We start from the raw sequence: 23,049 nt of genomic DNA on the forward strand, positions 1-23,049 counted from the left end.
TTGTATTTTTCAAAACCATACTTTATTTTTTAAATGCTAAGAGAAGTATTCAGAACTATATTTCTTAAGCAAAAAGATTCACATTTCATTCTGCAAGGTCATTAGTATGAGAAAAAGCATTTGGGGATTTACCTTTTTGCAACCATTGTTGAGTTCCTACACCAAACCAGATTTGTTTCAAAATGGTAACATCAGTTACGGCTTAAGATACAGAATTACAAAGAAGTAATACAAACCTTGAGACTCAAGTGTTGAACAGGTAACTAGGGTCATTTTTTCTACAGAAAGATGTTTTAACTAAGACAAACAGAAGCAACAACTTTGTCTTTATTGGTAGACAAATCCACTGGACATCATCAGCACAGACACTGCTTCAAGGATACCCATGCTGTTAAACTGCAAGTGTTAAAGAATGTTCTGTCTGCTCCAATTACTTCACCTTTTCCTCCATATCCCATACCTACAAACCATGGAGGTATGAAACCACAACAGCTTTTTGTTTTGACTTTTTCTTTTGGGGCTTTGCTTTGTTTCAAAGAAGAGGATACAAGAAAAGACGGAAGACTACAGAATGCAGTGAAGAAAGAGTCATCACCTCTAAAGAGACAGCAGGACTTTGACCAAGACACTTTAATCAGTAAGCATGTAAGGACTCAAACAGAACCCAGAGCTGCAATTTCGTTGGGAATTCTCCCCTTCACCGATTTATAACTCTGCATGTACATGTTCTGGATGGCTTGCATTCAGTGGGACAGAGGTAGTGATGGGAACAAGATTCCTTCCCTAAAGTTTCCAAATAGATGCAACCTGGTAAGCATGGCCCCAAGGAAGGGTGAGTGCAACCAGTGGAGGCCCTGCCAACTGGGAAAGGACAGGAGCACAAGCACAGGCAGTGAGCTGCTCTCCCAGACCCAGACTATAAATAAAATGTTACATAAAGGTGCTGGACAAGAATTGAACAAGTAACAAAACCTCTGTGGCCTCTGCAATACGTATGTCATGCCAGGCTGTGCAAAGGATAGGTTTGTACCTTTCCTGCACAGTTGTGGTGATCAAAAATGATACAATACTTGCAGTACTGCCAGAAGTTCCAGTGTGTAACTAGCTAGCATGATTATACTGATAATAGCTATATAAAGTCAGTCACCTATTTAAAAAAAGGGAAAAAACCCTGTATTTGCAGACAATTCCTTTATCCAGTTAATACTTCAGACTTGTCCCACCTTTGCTACTTGTGACTAGGCCAATTTTTCTGTCCAAAGGGGATTAAGACAGACTTCAACTGTTAAAGTTCTTTCCTCTTAAAAAAAAAAAAATCTCTTAAAAAAAAATTAAAAAAAAAAAAATTTGCATGTTTTTATCTTACACTCCTGAAATATTACAATTTCTCACAGAAGCATTCATTCAGAGGAAACTGTCTGTAACACTTATAATAAAAGCTTGCAACTCTTGGACAAGAAGGGATGGTTGAAACCAGGTTATCTGAATACAATTTGGGTTTCTATAAACCAATAATTGAATAAAGTAAATGCTTGGGGTTAGAGAGTAGTTCTCCTTAGAACTTCCTCTTCTTAAAAAGATCAGAGGTAAAGTGGTTTGTTTTATTGCAACACTGGTTAGCCAAATCCAATCCTTCCCATTCAGATATGATTTTTAAAGAACCAGGGATTTTATGGTTTACTGCCAAATTTGGCAGACAATTTACTGATGAGATTCATGACCTTGGGATTGTTCTGGTACTTGGACATATTTGCTGGGTTCTGCGCAACATCTTGGAATGCAACCATAACTTCTGGATCCTGGAAGACAAAAAGCGAAAAAAAAATTAGAGCATTTGTAAAACAAGCCTACAAAAGTTAGTGGTTACGTGGTTCCACATGAACCTAGTCTTCCTCAGTTTTTAACATGGCAAGACTACATTAGACTCTTGGCAGGAAGTCTGTAAAGAGAATCCTGTTGTTAAAGCTGTGTCAGTAAACACCAGAGTCATTACTGAACTGGTTACCCTAATAGCTCACTGTGTGAGAAGGGGAATAGGATAAGAGTTCTGTTTCTCCAGAACAGGAGCTATTAAACACAGCTACACCTACTGCATTATTTCTGTTCAGGCATCTTTCAAATGCATTTTGAAGAAGGAAGCAGCTCCATGTGTGTAGCATTCAAAACTGTTTAACAAGTCTGATCCTAAACAGCACTTGGTAGGTGTGGACTTGCCCTGAAATTACCCAGGCACTTCAGGTATATTTTATACATGTTAGGAACCAAGAGTCTAGTCTTGGTTCCTAAACCAACTGGAGGATTTACAAGTGTGTTGTCTTCCTCACAAAAGATAATCTGCAAAGTCTATGAAAAATGGAATGCTGAAGTTCAGAACACAGAGACTAGACATATTTTCTCCACTTTACTGTTTTCCCGTGCAAGAGAAAAAATGAAGGCTTTCCAACCTAAAACTTCTTGAATTCATTTCAAAATAGGGCATGTGATTATAAAGATCATGTCACATCATTAAATCTGATTTCACCTATATATGAATCTGCAACAAAAAGCTGAGTAAGCTTAGTCACTGGTTTGCATCAAAGCACACCTAAATGAATGTTAAATATCCAATTTTATGCTACATGTTTCATGGTCCTATAAATTCACAGCAAGCAAACAATTCTGTACTTGTGCAACTTGGAAGCTCTCAGCCTTAGATGGTGTTCATAAAAATGTTATACACATCCAAGGTTTCACACTGATAAGCAACATTAGCAAAATAAAGTTTAAGACTGAGGATATCAACACTTTCATAGGGAAGTGTTTAGTACATAAGGTGGAATGGCAACCATTCTATAAATGACACTAGGGAGACATTCAGTTTTCTAATGTTTTCCTAATGACCCAGTGTTTAGTTACAGGAGGATGAAAAATATTCCTAAGAAAAAAATTATCAGTGGTCTTTTGTTTCCAACTTACATATTTTGGTGAAAGTCTGGGTCTAACATATATCTACATGTCAAATAAGGAATCCATAGGTTCATCTTGCATGTCACTCCTTATGAAAAGAACAACTATGTGACTCAAATCACAAATGTCGTGATGTGTCTATGGAAAGCAGTTGCACATGCAAGATAGGAAATTCTAAAGAATTCTCTAGACAGGCAAAACAGTAAAATAAGAGAAACACTAAAATTTCAGTCAGTTTTTCTGGAGACTAAAAGGCTTAGGGGAAAATGAGCTAAAATTACAGGCATTAAAAGTCACTGCAAACTGTCACAACTTACTGTCATTAAGAAGATGTGAAAAGAAATGCTAAAGAAGTTCTGCTGCTCTGAGTCTTTAGTGCTTAGAAGACTAATATCAGTGACAATAAAAAAAAAGGAAACATCCTAAAGAAATAAATCTTCTGCAGATCATCCAGTCCAGCCCCACTACCAAGGCAGGATCATCTAGTGCAGGTAAGATTCTTATCTTTATGCCAATGGTGAGCAATAACTTTCCTAAACACATCCATAAGCAGCCATACCTGGTTCTTTGGTTGCTTCTACAGATAAGATGAAGTTGACAGCATAACCAGTTTAATTTAGCTCGTGTTCAGGCACACAGTTGTCAGGTTTACTGAGATGTTAAAAGACTCAGGCATATTTCAGTGTTAACTCATAGAGAATAGTCTCAAAGATGATGAGATGATACCAAGTCTAAAAAGACTGAGGTGGTGGTCTTTACTCTCAGAATACTCCAGTTTTCAGCACTAACTCCTCACCATGAAAAGTCTCTATACACTATCAGTTAAAACAGCAATTTGGGAGAGACTTGTGTGATTCAGTATCTTCAGAATTTTTTGTAACACCTCAGATAACAGACATAATAGCTGCCAGATAACATTATCCATCAACATATTTCACAGCTGCACTGAGCAGAAGCCAAGCAGTAGAAACTACTGGCTTTTAAGACTAAAGCTACACTGTCAATTCAGAGAAGACCAGAACACAGAGTTGGATATTTTAGGAAAAGGTGGCAGTGCTAAATAAATCATACCCAGATGTAAAGTCTGTACAAAGAGGTCAGCAAGAGACTCAAGGCTTTGCTGACAGGTTGTACATGTTAAAGCCTGCCTGCATTATCAGAAAACATTGTCAACACACACATTCTTGCAACAGAGTCCTACCCTACGTTGGAGTATATATATCAACATGCAATGGAGTCTTCTTAAAGGCATGTGGTAAGCACATAACATTTAGCTGCACCTTAAAACTGTTTTCAGCAACTCTAAGTGCAAACTCCTGTATTACAGTATAAATTAGCCAGGTAAGGAACACAACTACAAGTCAAGAGCCTTCTCTGGATGGTTTGCATTCAAGTCAACATTGTTGACTGTGGTCATGTAAGTAAAGGTGTGTCTCCCAACATCAGCAACTATTAAGGGAACCCACGAAATCACATGGGAAGTGATGATTTTTTTTGTGATTCCAGGGCATTCTGAGTAAGGTACCCTTGTGGTGCCTTTGTTTCAATGAGCTGAGAACAACATGTAACTCTAACCACAGCAATCCAGAAAAAGAAACAATTCTCCTTTATACTTGATCATATTAGCATGGAAATACAACTACATGGCTCCAATCTTTCCTAGCCCACCTGCTCTTAAAACTGATGTTGTCAGATACATTCCATTTAATCTGCTGGAATACTTTTCTTGAGTAGAATTAGTCATGACATTAAGCAATTACTTAATTGAGCAATTAATCAAGTCTACTAGAGAAGTAAGCTTTATGAACACGAATTCAGAAAATGCCAAGATGCAGAACTATTCTGATACTACTTTGTCTCTTGAAAAAACCACACACTTAACCCCCTAAGAGAAAGGCAATCCTCATCTCAACATTACTGCAATATCTTATGTTACAGCAATAATTTTTTGTTTGGGCAGTGAATGGAAATGACCATTTGAGAGACTTTTTCTAAAGACATGACAAACTGTAAACAGCACACAGTGTTGCCTATCATAGACCAGGGTATGCGTGTGTGTGTGTCATCTTTAATTAAGCTCCCACTAGTTTGAAAAATAGCTAACATTGAATCCAGACAGGTTGGCGTCACATACACAAGGAAAGAATTTTACAACAGAAATAAGCAAGCCTTCCATTGCTTTCCAGAAGGTCACATCATCTTCCCTCCCCTTAAGCTCATAAGTGCTGTTCGTCTCTCATTCAGAACATGTAGCTTTGATTTTAAGAAATACTCACCTGCATGGCTGCAAGAACTTCTGGATCACTGAGAATCTCATTGAGACCTGGCATACCTGCCATTCCTGGCATACCTCCAGGCATAGCCCCAGGAAATCCACCTGAAAACCCAAGACAAGAAAAACACACGATGAAAAACATTTAACTCATCTGTACAGGAAGCTCACTGAGACTAAGACATACTGTCCTTGCCACATCTCTAAAGCCATGTCTTCCATAATGCTACAGCTGGTCCACTGAATGGAAAGCAGGGTCTTCAACTTCTCTTTCTGTGAAGACCTACATCTTATTTCATCTGTGTTTTTAACCCAATTGAATAGGAGGCTTGTAATGAGTACAGTTACTTTTCTGGTTAACTTAAATCAGGTGGGTCTAAAGCCCAGGAAAATAAGGAGTTTGAATGCCTGAGGTGAACAATTCAGGGCAAAGGCAGATCAGCAGTAGTATAACCTGGTACATTCCATATTTGGTGGGAACTTTAGGTTTGAAAAAATTATACCACCAAAGGGAAAAAAAAAAAAAAAAAGCTTGAGGTTCTCTTACTGAATCCTTAATCAGCAGCTTCCCTAGCTGTGCTGAGCATGGTACATATCATCTCTATCTGGCTGCTGATCCAACTGGAGCACACACATACCCTACCTCAACTACATCTCAATCTTCAAGAGCATTAGTACTTTTGTTTCTCGCCAGTTCATTCTACCAAAAAATAACACGGAAAGCCTGATTTTTGTGGAACTGTCAAGGACAACTTTTCTATGAGATAATCTGCACTACACCTCCTTTAAGAACCTCTTCCGTTCAACAACAGCTTGCAACCAGCATAGATTTCCATAATATTCAATCCAAATTTTCAACTTTAAAACCATTGTTCTTAAGCAGAATGGGTCCAAGGCACCCATTTTAATTTAGAAAACATTTTTATTGTAGATTTTCAACACATTATCAAGCAAATTCTACTTCTTTGTTTACCCAGACCTAAATCCTTTCATTCTATTAACTATCAATTATTGATTTCTGTCTTCCCTCTACTTGCTACACAGCATCAATCTTCTTTAGGAGAAAGAATCCCATCCCTCTTCCCACTAGTGCTCCAAGAGTTATTTGTAAACAAGTTCTAAACTTCATAAAATATTTTTCTCTCTGTCTTGAGAACAAATGCTGTAAAAACTGTAGTTATAATACTCCATATGGAAACAAGAGCCACCTCTACCTCAAGTATTGGTGCTTAAAAATAAAATACCTGGGAAGCCACCCGGGAAGCCACCAAACTGAGCTCCTCCTGCCTGTCGTCTTGCTTCTTCCTCCTGCAGATGAAAGCACATCATTCCACACAAAACAATGGAACTGCAGCCTGTTTGTTACTGCTCAACTGGGTTTAGGAGGAAAAAAAAATAGCCAAGACTGTTTCAGGCAGGTAGGCTACCACAATAAACAAAGCACTTCACTATGTACAAAACCACCAACAAGAAATAGCTGTCTACCCTTCTTAATGTATGTTATTGTAGGTAAGTTACACAGAATATGTTTTTACTGAATATGAACTGTATGATTTGTTTTAGTTCCCCAACTGTATTTTTAGAACTCCCACCCCCAGTGTATTAAAATATATCACTACAGCACAAAGAAAAAACAAGTAAACTCCATCAGGAATTGAGGAAAAGAAGCAGAGCATTATCCTGAACTTAAACCCTCCCATTTTGAGATACGTAAGTGAAAACTGTTCCAGAACAGTCTTACAATAACTGACTTTTTGAAATACAGGATTACTAGAGATTCCAGAGACTGGTTTTGTCATAAGTTATAAAAACAGATGCAGTAAAACGCCCTCTTCTCCAGGTTTCATTATTGGTCAAGTAATCGAGACAGAAACCATCTCTCTAAAATTTAAGACTTTAAATTTAATTTTTTTTTCTCTGCAATTCATTATAACCAAAATAACACTCTCCAAACTATTAAGAAATATTAAAGCCTAAACATTCACCCTCTGTGCTTTCTCATGCTCCTCCCGTGCCTTCTTCACTCTCTCCATTCTTTCCTTGATTTCCTTTTCTTCACGCTTCCGCTCATATTTTCGTCGATGTTCTGCAATTTTCTGAGCCTGTAACAACAGAATACCAAAACTTCATATACATTTCTAGTATATCACACAATGTATTTCAATACAAAATACATGCAGGCTTTTCTGCTTTCACCAGAAAATTAAGATCTGATTTTACATCCTAAAAGCCTCTTTGGTTTAGGAGCCATTTGCTACTTTCTTCCCATGGCAATCAGTTATTCATGTCTACTCAGCCTTGACTGCATTCACCAGAACATGCACTCTAGTATACTTTTTCTGCAACAGTTTGGGGACTTGTGCCATAGTCAGAACTTAAACACATTATCATTCCATGTCCTCTCTTGCTTTTATGCTGAAATATTGATTTCTCCAGGGCTAAAACCAGCAAGTACCCTGGAAAAGGGCACAACAGAAAGTTGTGCACACACACTCTATAGATAATGTTATGCTGTTGCAGATGCCTCTACAGCACATAAGCAGACCAAAGAATTCCTCAACCAAACCAGGAAAGGGCTGGTGGGGAGGAATTTGCCTCCTATCACTAACTTTTTCTCAAGTGTATCTCCCAGCGAAAGAGAGGAGTTAGCAAGGAATCCCCTAAGGCTCCTCAGTCAGGGCTCATTTAACAACAGAACTAACTGCAGCACTGCTTTCCTGAAAACAGAACGTATCTCTACAGATCACTGCAAAAAATGGCTTGTTATTTCACAAATCATGTACAATGGTTGCTCTCCAACACTCCTGTAACAAAAAAAAACACACAGCAAAATCACACTGCAAGAACAGAGATACTACTATGACAATGGATACTCTTTTATTCTTTTAAATACTCTTTAAAGGAAGAAATTATTTTATAAGTAGTAAAGCTTTGATATAACTTATTTTAGATGGGAGATACTCATTCAAGACCACGTTATTCCTGAAGTGTATCTGCCAGAGAAAGCACACTGCAGGCAGCAGGACTGACTGAGATCAAATGCAGTATGTGCTATCAGAACCTCATGTTACTGCCATTCAATGGCTCATTAAGAGAAAAGTGTCCTGTTTTCTTTTTAATGAAGCATAAAGAGTTTCCAAAGTTTGAACTTTCATTATTTCAAAGTATTTATCAAAATGAACTAAATATTTTTAGAATTTGACTCAGACTCTTAGCTGAAAGTGCTACAAAGTAAAAAGTTCTAGGAAAGCTTGAAGCAAATAAATTAGGTGAACAAATCATCTTAACGATTCTGAAAATCACCCATGAAAAGATGATACTTTTTTCCTTGAGCTACATACACAAATTCCCATGCAGTTGGCAAACAGACCTCAATGTATCACAGATACTCTGCTGTTTCATAATCAGCTGATTAATGGGGAAATAGAAGGTTCCCCCTCAGCCAAGCATTAAGTATACCTTTTAAAAAAAAGAGTTGAGACCTAAGACTTAATTACATTAACCACAGATCAATAATCTCCAACACAGAAGACTAATAGGTTGTGAAATGGTTTCCATTGTCATTTTGCTGGAGACAGCATCTTCTACAAAGACATGGTAGAAAAATGGAAAGCTTAAGTTATTAGACACAGGAATGTTTACCCATGTGGTGGGTTAAGCTTGGCTGGTTGCCAGATGCTCACTAAGCCGCTCCCTCACTCCCCCTCTTCAACAGGACAGTGAGAAAAAATAAGATGGAGAAGCTCCTGGCTCGAGATTATCTCAAGACAGAGATCGCTCATCCACTACCATCATGGGCAAAACAGAGTCAACATGGGGAAGCTTAAATTAATTTATTGCCAATTAAAAATAGTCAGACAATGAGAAACAAAGACAAAACTAAAACCATCTTCTTCAAAAAGGTCAACTTTACTGCTTCATTCCCCCGCTCTTTCACCTCCTCCCCCAGCCTTGAACAGCACAGGGGGATGTGCTGACCACAGTTGTGGGCAGTTCACAGCATTGCAGCTCTGCCACTCCTTTCTCCTCACAGCTTTTTTCCAGCCTCGGCTCGTGGTCACCTCACAGGATACTGCCCTTCACAAACTGCTCCAGCATGGGTCCTCCCCACAGGGTCCTTAAACAACAGGTTGTTCCATCATGGGTCCCCCAGGAGCTACAGCTCCTGCCAGAAAACCAGATTCTGCACAGGCTCCTCTCCCCAGGCTGCAGTTTCTGCCAGGAGCCTGCTCCAGTGTGGACTCTCCATGAGCTGCAGCTTCCTTCAAGGCCCATCCTCTTGCTCTGGCATGGGATCTTCCATGGGCTGCAGGGATCCTCCATATGTGCTCCACTGTGGGCCTCCATGGGTTCAAGGGGGACAATCTGCTTAACCACAGCCTTCTCCAAGGGCTGCAGGGGAATCTCTGATCCCATGCCTAGCACACCTCCCTCCCTTCTTCACTTGGTGTCTATAGGGTTGCTTCTCTCATATTTTTCTTTATTCCCCTCTCTCTCACAGCTGTTGTGCTGCATTTTTTAACCCCTTTCTTAAACATGTTATTACAGAAGCACCACCAGCATCACTGACTGGCTCAGCTTTGGCCAGTGATGAGTCAGGTCAGGAGCCAGCTGGAATTGGCTCCGTCTGATACCGGCGCAGCCTCATGTCTCTTCTTACAAGAGGTAAGCCCTGCAGCCTCCACCTTCCCCCAGACTTCCCATGTAAACCCAATACAGCGCAACTGCTGCCATCTGGGGTCTCTCAACCACTTCAAAGGAATGCGCAGAAATAGATGAAAAAGAAAGCCTGCTATCAATTGTGTTACATTTGTTACACAGAAGTTCTTCCTTAGAAGAAGGCTGGTGTCAGCCACACGAGAACAGCTGAGAAAACCAGTCGTGCAGAGCTGAGGCTGCCCTCATGGGGCAGACTAATGAAAGTACAAACCACAGCAAAATGCTTCCTTTGGAAAACATGCTTAGGACAAAGCTTTGATCAATTCAGAAACATCTTGGAAAAAAATCCATTATCAGTGTTATCTTGCTCTTCTGAATGTTTTTAGTCTAGATTCTAAAATACCTGGCAAACTTCAACTGCTTCAGATTCTTCTGTTAAAATTTTAGAAAGAAACATATTTCATATTTCACTTACATGCCCAGTCTTACAAACTCAATTTCTCTACACAGCCATAAACAGCTGTGACTGAAGACAGAGGATTTAAAACTCAGTTTCCAGTGTCAGATGACACATGAACACATTTTCACCAGTCAATGCATATTAGTGAAGAACATGAAGGCAGCACTGTCACTCAGAAAAATACAGGAGAGATCTCCAACATTCTTCCCCACTTACTCTTGGTTGCACCTCCTTCAGCATGGCACTAGCATCTTCATCATAATCCAGTTTACAAGCTAATGCGAGATCATGAGCAGCCTCCTCCCAGTGGCCAAGAAGTCTGGAATGCAGAAGACACCAACATTCAGAAGGAAAAAGCAAACTGAACACCTACAGCTCTTCAAAATATTTAATCATGCAGCATTCAGAATTTTTACCTGGAGTTACAAGGACTTATGGACATTTAATAATCATGGTGTTTCCTCTAAGCTGCACACTACAATACCATTAGATTCTTGCTTGCTTGTTCAGACACTTAGAGTAACTTTTGTTTGAAGTAACAATGAGTAAAAAACCCTCTGTGAGCTGGTGTCATTGTCTGCTATAAACAAGAAGGATCTAACAGGAAGAAGGTACCTAAACATGTGAAGCACACTAATAAAATATTCTGCACTATTAGGCTCATGTTCAGTGTAAAACTAAACGTTCAGTGTTCTGTACAAGTCTATACCACTATTACCTCAAGTTTAAGTAGACTCTCTTTACTCAACACTCAAACTTCCTAGCTGCCTGGATGCACCATGTCTTAGTTGAAGAAGTCATACAAGCTCCTGTGCACACTTACTATTAATTTATACAAACTGTGGGTAATAAAAAATTTAAGCAAATAGTAGTATTACTAAATGGTCAAAGCACTTCTGCTCACAGACAGAGGTATTAATTCAAACTATGCTCCAATCTTCTCACTCTTAGGCTCCACACTGCGTATTAAAACTGTAGACATTAACATACTACACTTTGAACACTTAAGTTCTACTAACATTTACTTCTTCCACTTTCATACCGACCATGAGAAGAGTTACTGTTTGCTTAACACCACTCTCAATTGCAACAAATGGTTCCTTAATAAGTAGGTATTTCAATTTACTATTTAAAAGAGCTCTAGGATCTAAGGAATAAGGACAGCAGAGATCTCCAAGAATTACAGGTTAGTAAAAAAAAACTTGAACCAGGTGAAACCAAAAGACCTCCAAACAAATAAAACCCACAGCCCTAGGTCTCATATTTCAGAAAAGCAGTAAGCCATTAGAAGATATGTTAAAAAAGAGATAGAGACAAAGAGACAGTGCCAGGACTGCTCATAAATTGCCATCAATAAATCACCATTGTCCTTTCTTTCCTCTAAGCCACATACTCAGCACAGTGGTTTCTTGGCTCACAGTTACTGCTCTCAGGGACAAGACAGACAGTTCAGAGACACAGAGAAGGAGAGAATATATAAACAAAACTGTTCCCTCCAAGTAAGTAAAGACAGTATCAAGTAAGGTGCAGTTCATTACCTATGTGCTTTCCCCCTCCATTTGTAGGTCTGTGCTGAGTCAGGATTAATCTTGATGGCTCTGTCACAATCTCTAATGGCAGCATTTGGCTTCTGTAGTTTCACAAAAACACTGTGGGAACAAGAACATTTATTGTACATATTGAAATACCAAGTTACTAACTTAAGCTGGAAATAATTTTGGATGACTAACAGGCAAGCTAGTGAAATAATATATTTGAAGAGCTGAGTTAAAAAAAGATTTTGTAGCGGTAACAAAGTCACTAAAATTTAGTCTCACCCTCCCAGAATTGTAGGTGAATCATTAGCAAGAACTGAAAGCATTTGTTGTTCAGACTCAAGCCTGGCCAGCAAGAATAACTCTAGTGCAGAAGGAAAGGATATATAAATGCAAAGGACAGTTCAGCCCCACCAGTGTTTGGAGTCTATAGAAAATGGCAATTAGCAATTTGAACAAAACAACAGCAATATTCTGCATGCTATATTACATAGTCTTTAACACAGTAACACAAAGAAAGCATGAAGAGTTATACAGGCTACAAGGATCAACAGCTCAAGTCATGAGGAGATGAGGCATCAAAACTAAAAGCAGCAAAACAAACACAAACCTAGCAAGCAGCCCCAATCCCTTGTCAGTTAAGTGTAATAACTGCAAATTTTAGAATACACAAGCATATCAGATTGACTATTAGAGTGGTACTTTAGGAGGTTCAGGCATTTCAAATTAAAAATCTCTGAAGGAGACACTAGAAAACATTCCTGAATTGACAAGAGTATTCAATATTCAACATACTCCAAGTCAGAACTTCTGTCCTTTTACATCTACTTGAAAACAGTTTATCAACAATTATAATGCCTGTAAGTAACTTCATCATTAAGGTTTGTTATAAAGCAAACACAAAGTCACACATTGTCTTCTAGAAACAAACAGGTAGACAAAGTGTCTGTGTTCCAAAGCTACACTTCACCAGTGACAAATGTTCCAATGCTGCTGGCAGCACAAACCCCCCAGAACTGAAATCCAAGGGGTGAATTACTCATAGCATTTGGATCAGCATGGCAAGTTTTACAATATCTTAATATATTGTTCATTTCTTTCTACAACAGACCAAATTAAGGTAACTTTTACATTTCCCCTAACATTCTTATTTTTCATTGCTAAACTCTGAGAAGATATAGTACTGTAAGAGATTTTAAAAACACTGTTTTGATGGCAACAACAACAACAATGTATTAAGGTACACAGGTGGTGTTACATGCAAAAAGTTTAATATGGAAAAGAAAAAACTAGCAGGGCAGGTACCAGATAAGGTGTACTAGAATGGAACAGTTAAAGGACACTAATTAATCTCATGAAAGTCACCAAAAGTTGAACATTTATTTGAATTATACTTTGCTATGGAAAAGACCTGGTAAACTATCAAATAATCCACAGTTAGTGGGGCTTTTGTGTAAAAAGAGAAAGAACCCCAAACTTCTGCTTCTGCAACCCATACTTGCCCAGAATTAGATAGATAGAGATGTTTGTGCATTATGAAGTTAGGGTTACCACACAATAAATCTGACAAGTTTCCAATGCATCATCTGCAGTCTGGCAGATGTAATTAACAGTAAGGTGGGTAGTGAATGGGTTGAGATATAGATGTGTCCTATTCAAACATAAGAGTGTTGAACAGAACCAGGTCTACTTCACAGTGAACAAATCCATTTAGCAGGTATGACAGGGAGAGAATTCACAGGATTCATAATTAAGTCTGCATTTAAACAGGATAACATTTCAATCATCATCTTAATCCCAGAATAAACTTCAGATTTTACAAATGTAAAACCCAGCATTTCTCTGTCTCAACATACTAAAAACCATAATGCTGAGGAATACATTAGGTGCAGGCAGGTTGATGTGGAGCTGCAGGTTGAGCTCTGGGTGAAGAGACCTTTGCACAACAAAAGGCCCAGGGACCTGTGGCTCAGCCAGGTGACCGGACACTCAGAGACACTGCAGGAGCTGAGGACTCCAGACCTTCCAACACTTAAGGCTGTGAGGGCATAAAAACCCAGGGCTTCCTTTGTTCAGGGTCCCTCTTTGGAGGGAGCTGTTATTTTGTTATTGAACCATGATTAAATTATTTTAAGGATCCAGATGTCTGAGCCTCTGCTATGGGAAACCCAGGGTCAAGACAGCAAGGACACCTGGACTGACTGTGTGGGGTGTGTAGCTATGAAGGGGCTTCAGGCCCAGGGCAGGTGGTGTGAGTGTGACTGCTAGAATGGCTCCTGGAAGGTCAGACAGGAAAGTTTCCTTAACAATATTACCACAGTGCATTTTGGAACACCATTCTGTATTTACTCCATTACCAAGACCCTTTATATGGCTGCTTCAGCCAATCTGGTGAATCACATATAAGGAAAAATGCATGAAATGAGCTCTTCTCTTTGCCTCATGTGATTTAAGTTTACGTAGATCCTCAAGTTGCCGTTATATTTAGACACTTTAAGGGAAATAACAGAACAGGCAGAAACATACATCAGTAGTTTATGACTCACCTTGCCCTCTTGGCATACAAGATGGCCAAACAAGGATTCAGCTTGATAGCATCTGTGAACAAGTCAACAGCCTTCTGAAGTTCACCTAAATATAAGTACCAGTGAAGTTTCAATCATTATGCAATGAAATTACATCCAAATTCCCAAACCTGCCTTACAGGGTGTTACGTCCCTAGGCACTTCTTAGATAGAAAATTATCAACAAAAGAAAATCAATTTCTCCCTCTTGCTATGGTACTGACATACACACTCCAAAATTAATGCTGGATGAGAAGAGAGACTTTTCCCAATTAAACTGGGAACATTTAACTTTGAATGTAATCAATTAGGATGTCACATCTTTATTATACAGCTTTTTGCTGCATTAAGACAAACCACTAGAGACACTAATCATAATGTGCAGGGAAGTACTATAATGATCAATTTGTAATTAAGATGCTGCAGTGCCTCATTCCCCTCTCCCGCCTTCCCCAAAACTATAGTGACATTGGGAAGGCAGTACTTAAGGAAGCTTTCATATTCTGGATAATTCTGAATATCGAACAAGCAGTGGGTTTTCTCTTCCTTGGAAGCATTCAGAATGATCCAAGATATTTACTTTTATTTTAAAGGAGCATGAAACCCAATGTCTTTGAATATGTACTAGAAAACAATTTATCACCTTCGCTTAGAGCATTTATCGCTTCAATCTTCTTTTCATTAGCTTGATCCGCCATCTCTTCAGTTACCTAACAAAAGAAAATGAAAAACACACACAAAATCCAAAAGCTGTAGATTCCAGGCCAGACTTACCATGCTAAGACAGCATCAAAGGAAAGAGCTTCAGTTTTCCAATTCCCGAATATTTATTTTAATTTGCATTGAAATCACAGTTAAAAAAAGCCACAAAACCCTTTATTTTCAGCTTGAAGACATTATCCAACAATATTTTTGGCTACAAAATGAACGAAAGCTAAGTTCAATAATGGCAGAATTCTACATATCTAGTTCTCATGGGTGTTTTGACAAGGTTCTTTGTTGTTTTCTGACCTGATCTTCCTTGTGGAACTTTTTGATTGACTCTAATCTTGAATAAGAAAAACTGTGATTTTAAGCTAGTAAGTTTTCTGTTTAGAAGAAAAAAAAACAAAGCAACAGCTGGCTCTACAGATAATACAGTACTCACCCCCCCTCAGCTGCTATCCTTGATTAAATGCAAAACCTCTCCCTATCTTTCCTACTGCCACACTGAAAATATCGTGCTTACCTCCACATTTTCATCCCCCATTTCCTGAGGGTCATCGTTGTCTGGTTCAATCACTCCCTCATTGTCAATTTCTGGAGGAAAAACAAAACACAAGACTAAGCACCATCTAAAGAGAGAAGATTTTCAGAATAATTTTCACATTGGCAAAATGCAATAAAGTCATCTATTTTCCCTACCTAAGTCACTCTCTTCACTTTCTGGTTCTGGTGATTTAACCGGCTCCTCTGGCTGTTCCTCTGCTTTGCCCTGAGAGAGAAATATATTTGTAAGCATACATTATTTCTGACTGATATTCTATTTCCACTCTCATAAATAACAATGTATTAGAAAAATCAGATCACTCTACAGCTGAACCATTTTATTTTTAAGATACTAATCTCCTTTTTTCCTCCTCTCAGATTAAGTCTATCACGTATGCAAATATTTCACAGCCCAAATCTGGACTCATGAACTTCTGTAATTGGTAAAGCCTGTCCTTCAAATTATGTGATTCAATAATCAAAACCAAATAATCAAAATAAATCCTAATTCAGTACCAGTTTTGCAATGATTACTAATCAACCTCTCCAATCTTCCTGCCTTCCCTCACACATTCTCTGGATCAAAAAATCTCACAATCTAATACTATTAAGCTAAGGTCCTTTAGCAAGGAGCTGATGACTATGATTTAAATATTGTTTCCATTTGCCAAGGTCAGAGATTGTTGCCACTTATACATACTTAAAATGTTTTTTTCAAAAATTTTCAAAGGTTTTTTTATCAACTTCTAACTAAATTTCATCTGAAACTCGTAACTTAGCACATTCTGCTTTATCACAGACATAAGCTGCTTGTCTTCAGTGTCACAGACTACACTCAGTACAGACACACAATCCCTCCATACAGCTCAAAGCAGCCAGTAATTCCAGCATCCACGGTGTTGTTAAATTAAAAAAAAAACAAATCCATTTTTCCAAAAGAATTTCATGCTTGAAAAAATCCTGACATAAATACCTACAAGGCAAATTTATTATGTCCCTTAAAATAAACAGACAAATTCCAATGAAAATCTCTTCCACAACACTGTGTTAAAAATTTGATAGTTCAACTGTTCACTTCATTACTTATCACGCTCGTTAATATTTCTTCTCATGAAAAGATTATAACTTAATCCACTAATGACTAGAGAAGAGGTTTATAAACAGACAGTGCGAACATAAAAAAAGAAGTCAAGACTCTGTTTGGCATTTGCATTGCAGAGAACATCAGGCATTCAGGATTAGGGAAATGGAGCATGATAACCCTTGAAATAAACTAGGAAGCCATCTGTAACAAGTCATCTACAACACACAATGGGCAGGCTTCAGACTGAATTGTCACACTCACCCACCCTATCTGAGTGAAAATTGACAACAATTTTTCCCCTTCTGCTGCTCAGTAATTTCTGCAGCATCCAAATATTAATTTTCAATGATAAATTTTTCTGTATCTCACCTTACTTGTCTCCTCTGTGGAGGCATTGGCTGGAGCAGGCGGAATTGTGCCTCCCATACTTTTCAGTAAAATAGAGAAAAGAAAAAACAAAACAGTAAGATTATCAAAATAATGTCATGTATTTTATTGAGTCAAATCCTGATAATCTCAGCTTTCTGTTGTAACACAAAACATGATGATCCAATTCACTTTCAAAACAGCAAACTGTGCACACATCCCCCATGCTTTTTTCAGTGCAATACAAAGCACACTGTCTGTTGTACAACTCCACTGAGACCTGGACTCATGAACATCACCCTTCACCCACTCACCCCTTCTCACCACGAAAAGCTGCCTCCTTGGCTTAAATGGATTTTCTCCTTTAAATGTAATTTATGTTTGAATCAAAATAAATATTATGATTATAGATATTACTAAAATTAGAATTATTTTTGGAACAGAGGTCAAACAAGTAAAGAGAATGAGTCAAAATGCTTATGCAATTAAAAAAAATTGCTGCCTAGGAAAAAAAAAATCATTTCTCTTATGTATTGCAATATTCATGCCTTCCCTCAGCTACAATCAAGGAGTATTCTTTGTAGAGACAACATTCTGTCAATATAGAATAAACTTTTACATGATATTGATCTTGGTTAGCAGCCAGGAGTAAGCACAGGCTGAATTCTCCAGCTGTTTCATAGAAGATCTAATCATACCTAATGGCAGCATGCCACAAGGAGTAACATTCCCATCCATCCTCTGCCCTGCATTCCCATCTACTGATGGTTTTCAATAAAAATGTTTCTATTAACTCAGTGGGCACGACCAGCTCCTTGGGGTCCCATACAACTGGTTTGATGGGATGCAGGGCAGAGGAGAAGGACGTGGGCAAACAGGGGTGGACAGGAGGAACTGGAAGGGTGCAGGACTATCTACTTTCAGGAATTAGTGCAACATAAAACTATATCCTAAGGATAAGAAGTTATAGTTCCTTAAGTGAGGCTACTGCAGCCCATTCTTCCTTCTTTCCCCCCTCCTGTCAGCAGCACCGTCTCACAGCCGGGCCCCAAACTGGCTGAAAACAAACCCGGATGAGGTGAGACATTACCAGGACAGGGATGAATGGGGGAGAAAGAGTAGAAGAATGAAGAGGAGACGACAGGATTGACAGGTCCTGGCACAAGGCCCTGCAGCAAAAGGCAAGCAAACAGCACTAAACTACTCCTTGTTTACACAGAAAAACAAGGGACAAACCCCAGCATGTGGTGAAGCTATTGCAAAAATCTAGATGTGTCCCTGGAACGTTGACATTACTTAATCTAAGTTACACTGCAAGGACTAAACAACTGCAGTCTGAGAAATCATTACAGAGCTAGGCAGAACACACAGAACATGTAGTAACTGTTCCTCCTAAATTTTTACCCTCGTAGGTTGACAATAGAACACATAACTCTACTAGTCTGTAAAAACCAAAGAGACTTCTTTAAGACTACAGGGACCATCTAGTGAAGCCTTGGAACGTTTTTTCTGCACGAAGAAAACTACAAATTGTGAAGCATTTTAGCAGTGATAATAGCTAATATCCATGTTAACAGCTGGTTTTAAGTCCAGCATCTAGAATCACCTCAAGACCAAAACAATTTAAGTATCCTCTGTCTTCTTCACATCTCCCCCAAACTATCCAAGCTTCGAACAGTTTTGAGATCAGTTTAACTAATATACATGCACATTTTATAATATGCTATTTCAACAACTTCCAAGGCTTAACAGTTTCACTCAGTCCTTGGAAATGCTTTTGCTATTCTGTTATTCTCTATTTAAACTAGTTACAATTCCAGAGCAATTCAAAAGCAAATTACTCTAAAATCTCTCAACTCAGTATTTGATTACAATGATTAAATGCACAGCAAGGATATCTGCAAAGTTTGCAATGTATTTAACCTCAACACTATAGGAATACACAAGGTACTCTCAGAGGAAAAGGCAGGTACTGAGCTGTATAAAAGGAACACACACACAAATAGATTCTGAATTAAACCTTTGTTTAATTAAAAAAACCCATAAAACATAATAAACTAAAACAGAGTTGTGCAACGCCAATAACAACTCCTGGGAGTTGTCAGGACTCTATTGCAACAATGACTGCATTCTTCCACTCATCACAGCCACAAGAAGTGTGGTGTTTATGACTTGCTGGATGAACTGCAACTGTTATTTCTGCATCCACTTTTATCACTGACAGCAAAATTACCTTTAGAGAGAAACTGGATTACCATGAAATCGAAAGGGTCAAAGTCTATTTGACCAAAACAACAACAACAAAAAAAAAAAAAGGCAAAAAGCCCCGTTCATCAATTAGGGATTCTGTGCTTTACTTCTAAGGACTGCTATTGTTTCTTTGTTCAATTGCAGGGTTTTGAAACACGTTTCCTTTAATGACTCATTTCATAATAATTCAACTAAAACATTTGTATTTTTATGTAATTATGAAAAAGTGAGCATGACTAAAAGGGATGTCAAAACACTTTCCAAACATAGTCACACACTACTGTATGTTTTCTCTACAAAGAGCATCCATACAGAAATTAAATACAACATCTAGACAGAATAAAGATTAGAAAACAACAAGTGCATGAAAACAGGTAAGACTTAAAGTTTCTGATGCAATATTAACAGTTAGTCAGAAATAAAGCATCTCCTTCTGGCTTTCTGAGCAGTTAGCATAATCTAAGTTAGAATCATTAGGTTTGAGAAAAAAAAAATCAAAGCAATTAGCAGCATTTTAGTTGAAAATTCAGTGGGGGATATAAGAGTTATTGAGCTTATTTCCACCTGAAGCCAGGCCACGCTGTTTCAAGCAGCTTCCAAAGAAGAAGGGCCTATAAATCCACTTAATAGTCCTACGGCAAGGAACACTACTGCGGAAAAGCAGAGGGAAACCCACCAGACTTCCAGATAGTTTTACATGAAAAGTGATCTGGCTACCACTACCATCTACCAAGTGTATAATATTTAGCTCAAATATGTGAGGAAAATCAGAAAATTTCAGAGAGCTGTAGAAGGTTCTACTCTGGAGTATTTTTCTACTTCTGACATAAAGACATCCAGTGAAGATTTTACATGAAAATACACTCCACAGCTCTAGAACCTAATTTTTATACTTATAAGAAAAGCACCAAGCATAGCTCTAAAAATTAATCTCGAAAATAGAGCCCTCCCCATTAATATGGAGAACGGGAATGGAAAGGTGACCATCTAACTAACACTTTCTTTGGCCAAAAGAAGTCAATGTTCTCCCTCTCTCTCAAAGTACTCTGTCTGCACCTTCAGAATTAGGCAACAGAAGTAATGGAGGAAACCTAGGGCAAGGCGCTGAAGTCTTTTATGCAGCAGCAAAAGGAACTAAAGACCTTCAGCAGGGTAAGACAGATCCATCTCCTTCCTACACGTAGGTGCAGCTACTCTCAGCACTGGAAAGCCAAGTTAAGTTAAATAGGAGTGGTTTTACAACCACACTAGTATTCAGATGCATAAAAAAGTTCAGGCATCACTGTAAAAAAACACTAATAAATAGCTCATAGTAGACATTTTCATTACAGGACATATTGTAAAATGCCAGTATTAACTTATATATATATATATATGCACACAAAGCCCTGCTGGTTTTTCAACTAATTACAAATACTACATAGCAGGAAGTACAGTTAAAATACCTTCAAACTAAAACAAATTTTCTAAAACAAATCCCACTTTGTCACTAGATAAAAATCTTTTAACCTCCTGTTGCATAAAGCGTGCACCTGGCAAGAACTTCCTTCACTTCTCAAAGTTCTTTAGAGTAGCAGCCATAAAAGCCAAGCAGAGGTACTGCAGCTAAACACAGGGGCCCTGTGGGTTCAATACCAGCAGCAAAGGACCTCAGCCCTTCCAGCCTGGTGTTTGTGGGCACTCAGGGTGGAACCCAAACATGATTTTTAATTGAGAAGCATCTGCTACGACAGGCCCCGCGCAGCATAAACAGCAGATGTCTGAAGAGGCTCACGGGGAGCACAGACTTCGACTACTTTATACGTGGAACTTCAAGGAGCAAAACACGCTTCGGACAGGAACCGCAGCTGTCAGGTATTTTATGCTTTTGGGTACCAGGGTGTAAATTAACGCCACTCACCTCCCCACAACCTCGGCTTCTTTTTAAGACAGGCTAGCCAACTCTGCTGCGTAATGCGAGAATTAGCTCTGTAAGTATTACTCTGGGGCTTTCCAGCCTGGAGAGCTGAGCCACTGAGATGGCCCGGGGGGCAGGCTTTTTGCAACAGGAATAGCCGGCGTTAACGAAACAAAACTAACAACAAAAAAAAACCCCCACAAGTCTTTTTAAGGCGCCAGTGGTGCCCCCGGCGGGCTGGGCCGGGCCGAGGAGGCCGCAGGGCCGGGCTGGACCCGCGGGGGCGACACTGCGCGCCCCCCACCCCGGCCACACGGCGGGGCCGCGTCTGCACGCGCCGAGGGGACACGCCCCCCTCCCCTCACACCGCGTCCCGCGCCACAACACCCTTCCCCCCGCTCCTCCTCCCCTCACGGCCGCCTCCCGCCACGGCCCGGCACCGACCTCTCCACCCACTCGCGGAGGAAGGCGAGCTCCGGGGTGTGCAGCAGCCCCGGGTTCTGCTTGCACAGCCGGACGAAGGCCCGCAGCTCGCTCAGCTTGCGCGCGTCCATGGCGGAGCGGCGGCGGCAGCGGCACCAGCGGCGGCCCAGGCGCGCTCGCTGCCCTGCCCTGCCCCGCCCCCCTCCCCGCCGCGGAACCTTCCAGCCCGCCCCGCCCCTCGAGGGCCCGCCCATCAGAGGGCCTGCCCCCGCCCATCCACGCGCCGGCCCCGCCCACTGCGGGGAATGCCACGCCCTCTCCAGGCATTGCCCCCCACATTGCCGCGCCCACAGCCCCGCCTGGCGCCATGGAAGCTTCCAGCGCGCCACGCCCCCCGAGGTCACGCCCCCCGAGGTCACGCCCTCCTCGCCGGGCCCCGCCCGCCCTCCGCGGCGCGGCGGCGGGAATTTTCTGGAGGTGGCTGCGGTGACCGCGTCCAGCTCTGTTCTCTGCTTAGTGTTTCCCTCCGCTCGCTCTCCCCCGCCCTCGCTGGCGCGCCCTGGCCCGTGTTCCCCCTCGTGGTCGGGGCAGGCAGCCTCCGCGGGCGCCTAAAGCCGGCGCGGCGCCGCTCATTGGCGGCGGGCGGGCGGCGCGCAGCGATGGTGTCAGCGCGCGGCGCGGGGAGGCCCCGCCATGCGCCCTGTGCCCCGTGCCCCGGCCATGTCGCGCCTGCGGGGCCCGGCGCTCGCCGCGGCGCTGAGGGGCTGGCGCGGCGCCGCAGGTCAGACACCCTTCCTTCCCCGCACCGCCCCACCCGCGCCCCCAGGCCCTGCCCCCGGCCCTGCGCCCGCTCCCGGGGCTCCGCTGGCGACACCTAGTTCTCACTGCTCAAAGCCCCGCTTTCGCCCCTCGGTCCGCTGTCGGTGCTGCCTTCAAAACGTTGCTCTGTTTAATGCCCGCTGTGTTCTCTCGTCTCGTTGCGAGCTGCCCTGTTTGACCGCTGTATACGTGGAAAGACACAGTGGAGACACTTGTTTTAAACTAAGCTGCCCAAAAAGCTGCAGTTGTATTTCACCGCCTGCGTCTCCAGTCAGGCATCACATAGTGAGCGCTTCGTGTTTTGACAACTGGTTGTCGTGCATAAGTGATCTTCAGTTAGAGGCCAGTCATGCTGGCTCCCCCTGTAAATCCACGGTCTCTATGTTTTGCTGTAATCCCCCGAGTCTCGGCTCCCTGAAGGGCATCTGGTTTGTTTGTCTTATCCTTGCTTATGCTAGTGAAGACTTAATTACTGTGTTCTAAGAATCCAGTGCCGTGCTATGGCAACACAAATTGATTTTGTAGT

At 40.7% G+C, this 23,049-nt stretch overlaps 2 protein-coding genes across 4 annotated transcripts in view; one reads left to right on the forward strand and one right to left on the reverse strand.

The window, feature by feature from the left end:
- Nucleotides 1-23,049, reverse strand: part of ST13 (ST13, Hsp70 interacting protein) — a 24,358-nt gene continuing 1,309 nt past the window's right edge. The window contains exons 1-12 of one of the 3 annotated variants that reach the window (XM_027663141.1): nt 21,726-21,889; nt 17,138-17,195; nt 15,841-15,910; nt 15,665-15,735; nt 15,080-15,146; nt 14,419-14,503; nt 11,876-11,986; nt 10,554-10,656; nt 7,204-7,320; nt 6,463-6,526; nt 5,223-5,323; nt 1-1,799 (exon numbers count right to left, since the gene is read on the reverse strand). In XM_027663141.1, coding sequence (XP_027518942.1) covers nt 1,671-1,799; nt 5,223-5,323; nt 6,463-6,526; nt 7,204-7,320; nt 10,554-10,656; nt 11,876-11,986; nt 14,419-14,503; nt 15,080-15,146; nt 15,665-15,735; nt 15,841-15,910; nt 17,138-17,195; nt 21,726-21,835 — 1,086 coding nt within the window. In that variant the 5' untranslated portion in view covers nt 21,836-21,889 and the 3' untranslated portion in view covers nt 1-1,670. Of the gene's footprint in view, nt 1,800-5,222; nt 5,324-6,462; nt 6,527-7,203; nt 7,321-10,553; nt 10,657-11,875; nt 11,987-14,418; nt 14,504-15,079; nt 15,147-15,664; nt 15,736-15,840; nt 15,911-17,137; nt 17,196-21,284; nt 21,444-21,725; nt 21,890-23,049 lie in introns of those variants that run through there. The other 2 variants (XM_027663160.1, XM_027663150.1) reach the window with 2 other exon arrangements.
- The window catches only part of XPNPEP3 (X-prolyl aminopeptidase 3), a 17,522-nt gene continuing 16,864 nt past the window's right edge, over nt 22,392-23,049 (forward strand). The window contains exon 1 of the mRNA XM_027663130.1: nt 22,392-22,485. Within this exon, the coding sequence (XP_027518931.1) occupies nt 22,398-22,485 (88 nt within the window). The 5' untranslated portion in view covers nt 22,392-22,397. The remainder of the gene's footprint in view (nt 22,486-23,049) is intronic.

Source organism: Corapipo altera, unplaced genomic scaffold (genome assembly GCF_003945725.1).
Source record: "Corapipo altera isolate COAL_440 unplaced genomic scaffold, ASM394572v1 1, whole genome shotgun sequence".
Classification (NCBI taxonomy): Eukaryota; Metazoa; Chordata; class Aves; order Passeriformes; family Pipridae; genus Corapipo; species Corapipo altera.